At 37.0% G+C, this 6,749-nt stretch overlaps 1 protein-coding gene across 1 annotated transcript; it reads left to right on the forward strand.

Moving 5' to 3' along the window:
• Positions 1-863: 863 nt before the first annotated feature.
• Positions 864-1,355, forward strand: LOC132607931 (uncharacterized mitochondrial protein AtMg00820-like). The gene has a single exon (XM_060322014.1). The coding sequence runs from the start codon at positions 864-866 to the stop codon at positions 1,353-1,355; it is 492 nt and encodes a 163-aa protein (XP_060177997.1).
• The last annotated feature ends 5,394 nt before the right edge of the window (positions 1,356-6,749 follow it).

Below are 6,749 nucleotides of genomic sequence, written 5' to 3' on the forward strand. Positions count from 1 at the left end.
TGACTTGGGTCTACTGGCTGAGATTGAAAAGTGATGTAATAGTTGTATTGAGACAATTTTTGACATTAATAAAGACTCAGTTTGATGCACATGTCAAAGTCTTCATAAGTGACAATGGTACTGAATTTTTTAACTCCGCTTGCAATGAATTGTTTCAGTTTAATGGTATCTTACACCAAAGCTCGTGTGTCCACACACCCCAACAGAATGGGGTGGTGGACAAAAAACACAGGCATATCTTAGAGATTGCTAGAGCTCTCAGAATGCAAGGTTTTCTACCACTTAGATTTTGGTTTGAATGTGTAAAAAGTGCAGTGTACATCTTGAACAGGTTGCCACTTGGAGTCTTAGGTGGAAAATCTCCCTTTGAGTTGCTACATGGCAGAGAACCTTCCTTGGTGCACATTAGAACCATTGGGTTCCTCTGCTATGCTACTTGTGTACATGTTGGTGACATGTTTTCTCCCAGGGTTGTAGCCTCAGTACTGATGGGATACTCATCCTTGCAGAAGGGTTATAGTTTATATTGCTTACTCACTAACAAGGTTTTTGTTAGCAGGGATGTTCAATTCAAAGAAACCATTTTTCCTTTCCAACTACTTAAGGAAAAAAGGTTTCAATTGTTCCCAAATGGTGTTCTCACATCCACCATGGATGATGATCCTCACCCTGTTGCTGTTGTGGACAATATGTCTCCTGATTATTATATTGCAGATACCCCAGTATCAATTCCTCTTGATACTAAATTTGAACCACCTACATAAACTCTTGTTGATCCTGATATTCCAGCTGAACCACCTTCACTAGCTCCAGCTTCTACAGACCCTAGAAGATCTAGTAGACCAAGGTCTACTCCTGGCTGGATGCAAGACTATGTTTGTGGCAGAAGAACTTTGCATCAGTCTTCTAGCAACTCTTGTGCATTTCCAATGAGTTCCTACTTATCTCTTGAAGCTGTCAGTCCTGCATATCAGTTGTTCCTATCAACCTTATCTTCCATCCAAGAACCTCAGTCTTATGCAGAGGTTGTTCAAGATCCTCAATGGGTTGAGGCAATGGAACAAGAACTTCAAGCACTCAATGATAATCAGACTTGGTCCATGGTTCCATTGCCAGCTGGAAAGGTGCCTATTGGGTGCAAATGGGTCTTCAAAGTTAAGTATAGAGCTAATGGGGAAGTTGAAAGGTACAAATCTCGGTTGGTTGTCAAAGGTTACAACCTAAAGGAGGGGATAGATTTTAAGGAGACATTCTCTCCTGTTGTGAAGATGATGACAGTAAGGGTGGTGTTGGCTTTGGCTGCTGCAAATCAATGGTGTTTGCATCAGATGGATATGTCAAATGCCTTTTTATAAGGGGACTTATTTGAAGAAGTGTACATGTTTCCACCTCAGGGATTTGACAGTCAGGGGGAGAACCTTCTGTGTAGACTGCACAAATCCCTTTATGGACTCAAGCAGGCATCAAGACAATGGAATTTGAAACTCACTAAGGCACTCATCAGCTCAGGGTTTACTCAAAGTCACTTTGACTATTCATTGTTTACAAGGAAGGTGAACCATATGATGGTCATTATCCTAGTTTTTGTGGATGACCTAGTCATAACAGGAAATGATCATGGAATGATCCTTGAGGCAAAAACAACATTTCAAGATAAGTTCAAGATGAAAGATTTGGGAGAATTGAAATACTTCCTAGGAATTGAAATTGTAAGGTCACAAAAGGGAATCTTGATGAATCAAAGGAAATTTGCATTGGAACTGATCAATGAGCTAGGATTATCTGGTTCAAAACCTATTAATACACCCATGGAGTGCAATCTAAAACTCACAACTGTGAAGTATGATTCCTATGTTGGAAATAAGACAGATATGATTCTGGATGATCCTGGCCCATATTAAAGGTTGATTGGGAAATTGTTATACCTCACTATGACCATACCAGACATCACATTTGCAGTGCATGTCCTTAGTCAGTTTATGCAGACTCCAAAGAAGTCACACCTAGATGCAACATACAGAGTAGTGAGATATGTGAAGAATGAACCTGGCTTGGGAATCCTATTGAGCTCAGAAAAGTCAACACAATTGACGGCATACTGTGATGCAGACTGGGCATCTTGTCCAAACTCAGGGAGATCCATTACTGGTTATGTTATGAAACTGGGAAATTCTTTAGTATCCTGGAAAGCAAATGTTATACCCCGTATTTTTGTACGTCGAATTATTCGTAAGTTAATTGACATAAGTTTAAGGACAAGATTATTTTGGGATATGAGATAGGGGCTTTTAATTCCCGATTTTATTATTGCTCGCTTACTAATTAATTATAATTAGAGTAGAAATATTATTGGAGATTAGGGAATTAATTAACCATGATTAGATTATTAAGTGGGGATTAATTATTAATTAAGATTAATTAAGTAACTAATTAGGTAATTAAAGTGGGCCCCACCCGATTTACTTATTAAAAAAAAGAGAATTTTGATGAGTCACTAGGGGTGGACACGTGTCCACATGTGAGGCAACCTATAAAGTCATAAAGGATGATTAGCCTTATAGTTATGCATTTTATCTTTCACTTTCAATTGAATTGAAAGGATGAAACCTATGAAGCATACGGCCATGGCTGCTTTCGGCCATGGCAGCCCTCTATAAAAAAAAAAAAATTTAAGCCTCAAAGATGTTCTACACGTTCAAGGAGGCGGCAACCTTGGTATTTAAATTAAGAAAGAAGAAGCAGTGCAATTGGTGCAAGTGAGTGTAGAATTTGCTCCTGTTAAATTAAGGTAAGATTTTCTCATTTCATGGTATAATTGGATTAATGGTGTTGTAATGGAAAGATTAAAATTGTATTAGGTAAAATTGGGAGAAAGAAATTGCTTGAATTCGTTGATATTAAGAGTTGTGGATGTTGTATGGAATTGTTGAGTTGAAGGAATAAAAGTATGATTTATGTTCATATGTTGTTGTTCGTGTTGTGGTCGTGTTTTCGTTGATGTGGATTCTAAATTTGGAAGAAAGAAATGTATAAAGTATCGTATACAAAGCGTATGTTGGTTTGTTAGGTGTATAATCTTAAAACGTTAATGATTTGGATTGGAAAAGGATTAAGAAGGGTTGTTGGATTGTTTGAGTTGTTTATGGGCTGAATTGTAAGGATTTTATATGCATATCTTTATTACTGTCATTGTTGGTATTGCTGTGATAACAGGAGGTTAATTGGAAGTTCGGGTTAGACGAGTATATAGGGGAAATGCTGCCCGATTTCCGTTAAGTTCTTAACTAATAAAAATCCTAACCAAGGAAGTAGGAACTAAAGAATGATTCATATAAGCGATTGATCGTAGATTTATAAGCTAGAAAGTATAGTCTACTAACGATAGCATTACTTTCATATTAAATAGGCTAAAGAAGCGACGAAGTAAGCTTGGTTACGGTTGATCTACGACAGGTATGTAAATTTATCCTTTCTTTCTTTTGGCATGATCTTTATGAAACAAATAAACGACGTGTATATGATTCCAAAGAAGTTCCTATTCTTAGAGCCACTAGGATGGCTAATGTTCTTGATTTGCAGAAGCTATTTCATTATGTCTTGATACGTGTGTATGATTCCAGAAGTTCTATTTTGATATAATCCATAGTGACATTCGAAAGGTACTTGATGTAATTATTGTCTTGATTTTCAAATGGTAGCTCGTTTTGATTATTTTATCGAGTCCCAGATGTGTTTTAACTGGCATATGGTTGCTCACTACTCTGCTCGTGCATGCCTCAATATGTCTTTCACCGAGTCCCGGGCCGGGTATGTTATCGTGCACAGTTTCACTGCATTGTTCACCGAGTCCCTCACTAGAGGGCCGGGTACGGTATATATATATATATATATATATATATATATATATATATATATATATATATATAATGATATGATGATGGCGGCCAGGATGGTATATGATGACTTTATTCACCGAGTCCCATAATGGGCCGGGTATGATATATGATATTAACATACATGATTTATGTTTCAAAAGGCAAGCGTTTTGGTATTCTGGATGTTATACTTGTCTCCTGTACTCCCTATTTCAGTTATGATCCTCTTTACTGTATTTCATGCTTTATATACTCAGTACATATTCCGTACTGACCCCCATTCTTCGGGGGGGGGGGGGGGGGGGGGCTGCGTTTCATGCCCGCAGGTACAGATAGTCGGTCTGGTGACTCTTCAGCATAGGACTCTTATTCAGCTGTCTTGGAGAGCTCCGTTGTTCTGGAGTTTAGACTTTTGGTACAAATCATATGATGTATATATATATATGTTTATCCAGGGGTACGACGGGGCCCCGTGCTGTCATATTTCACCATCGATACTCTTAGAGGTCTGTAGACATATGTGTGGGTTGTGTATAAGTTCTGTTCAGCTGTGTCTATACGATGTGCTATGATATGATGTTCGTTTGTAGTGGCAGCCTTGTCGGCTTGCATATGATATTGATATGTCGTGGCAGCCTTGTCGGCTTGCGTATCATTTTATGATTTGATTAGTTGTGACTCCTCAGGAGACAATTTATCTAGATATATATATACATGACGACGTTATGAACCTTGGAGTTCTTTTGCAAGTTTCCATATTGTTCTTAGATTCAGTCTGATTATATCCAACCGGTACGTATACGAGTGTCCAGGTCGGGCACTAGTCATGCCCCACGGGGTTGGGTCATGATAGCAAAGAAGCAGTGTACAGTTTCAAGGAGCTCTGCAAAAGCAGAATATAGGAGTATGGCAGCAGCTATTGCAGAAATTCTTTGGTTGACTGGTTTATGCAAAGAATTGAATATGAACATCAAGACACCAGTTGAGTTGTGCAGTGAAGTAAATCAGCTATCCAAATAGCTGCCAACCCCATATTCCATGAAAGAACAAAGCATATAGACATTGATCTACATTTCATTAGGGAAAGGATACAGGATGGAACGATCAAGACAACATATGTGACCTCCAAGGATCAAGAAGCAGATTTGTTTACAAAGGCATTTATGAAAGCACAACATGCCTATCTCTTAGACAAGCTAGGTGTGTTGAACTTGTTTGCACCACCTAGCTTGAGGGGGAGTATTAAGAGATAGGATATTTCTGTAGTTAATAACAGTGGCATTTTTGTAATTGTGCAGTAGAATTAGTTAATCGGTTATAAGTCTTGTTAGCTGGTTAGTTAGTGGTAGTTAGTGGATATTTAGTTGACAGCTGTACAAGTACTTTCATCTCTTTTGTATAAGTATCTCATGTACAGATCATTGTATCGACACACACAAAAATTCATTTCCTCAAAATCAAAACGTTCTCACACTTCCATGGCAGTTGTTCCCTATCTAGCTTGATCTCCATTATCATTGATTAGCTATAGGAATTTTATCACAGAGAGAGTATTAAACTAAAGATGTGTTAATTTACCAAAATACCATGTGGATCTTACAGTCTTGTGTAAGCTCTTTAGACTATTGGAATCAGGAGTTACTACATTGAGCTATGTATAATGCTGGAACCAAGAGTTACTATATTGAAAAAGATCTTTCTTTTGAAACAGATATATATATATTTTAAAAAAAAAAAGAGAGTTACATATCTAAATTAAAATTTAAGGAGTAGTATGTTGTTTTATTTTTAATTTGATGCAAAAAAAAAAAAAAATCTATGAACCTGCATGGATTGCGCTAGATCGGTCTTTTTCTTGAACAAGTTTTGCAACCAGACACGCCTGGTTGTGTGGACATGCCCTTCCTTAATTTGAAAGGGCCCACATTTCAAACTTTTACTTTCAAATTGAAAGACCAAGCATATGTATCGGCCGTTAAATTAGGGCTTGAACCTAACTCACACCGAAAAGCTAGCACGAAGGGAGAAGGATTGTCCAAATTTTATAAAGAGCTCAGGATTCTTGTCTGTCGCGAATGTGGAATTCATTTCATTCATTATCGACACATCGCCACTTAATAAAACAAAAATCCCAAACGGTCCACTTTGGTGGCAAAATCCGACATTACAAAATTAAGTCGGTCAAGTACTTGATTAAGACTGGACTAGGTATATTTTAGAAATTAGAAAATGTCCACAGTTCTTTCTATGAGTTGCGCATATCATGATAATTAGGTTGTATAAATACAAGTCATGAGTTCGAGATATATACAAAATTCAAATAGCTGTCCAAAAACAAAAAAGGTAAGAGAGGAAATTACATCAAAGAAGAGACACGAACGTCGTTACAAATTTGAATTCAGTGACATATACGAAGAGTTGGATTCTCTTCTCCCCATGTTTTAGTGAATGGAGGGAAAAAAAGGAAAACTCTATCCAAAATCACTTTTTTTTTTGTTTTTTCTTTGTAATTTTAGATTTTGTTAATGGTCCAGGCGGAGCTAGAGCATCGGCTACGATTTTGGCATAACTCAATAGTTTAGTTCAAATCCTATATTTATCTTAAATAGTCTATTGAATATTTGTTAATTACTTAAAAGTATTATAACGTTAAAACCATAAATATTAAATCTTGAATCCGTTTTTTTTTGTTATGATATTGTTGCCTTTTTCCATGTAAGTTTGTAATCATCATTCAACTAGGAATACATCTGAAATTAGATGGGTTTTCTCGGTCTGTATAATGATATGCAATGTAGAACGTAGATATTTCAAGCTGTGTTTGCTTTTTTGTTTGCCGTTGGTGGTAATATAACGCTTAATTGGAAAGAAACA

Source organism: Lycium barbarum, chromosome 8 (genome assembly GCF_019175385.1).
Source record: "Lycium barbarum isolate Lr01 chromosome 8, ASM1917538v2, whole genome shotgun sequence".
In the NCBI taxonomy this organism is placed as follows: Eukaryota; Viridiplantae; Streptophyta; class Magnoliopsida; order Solanales; family Solanaceae; genus Lycium; species Lycium barbarum.

Excerpts from the sequence above, each read along its gene's own strand:
- LOC132607931 (XM_060322014.1), top strand. The coding sequence starts at position 864 with ATGCAAGACTATGTTTGTGGCAGAAGAACTTTGCATCAGTCTTCTAGC.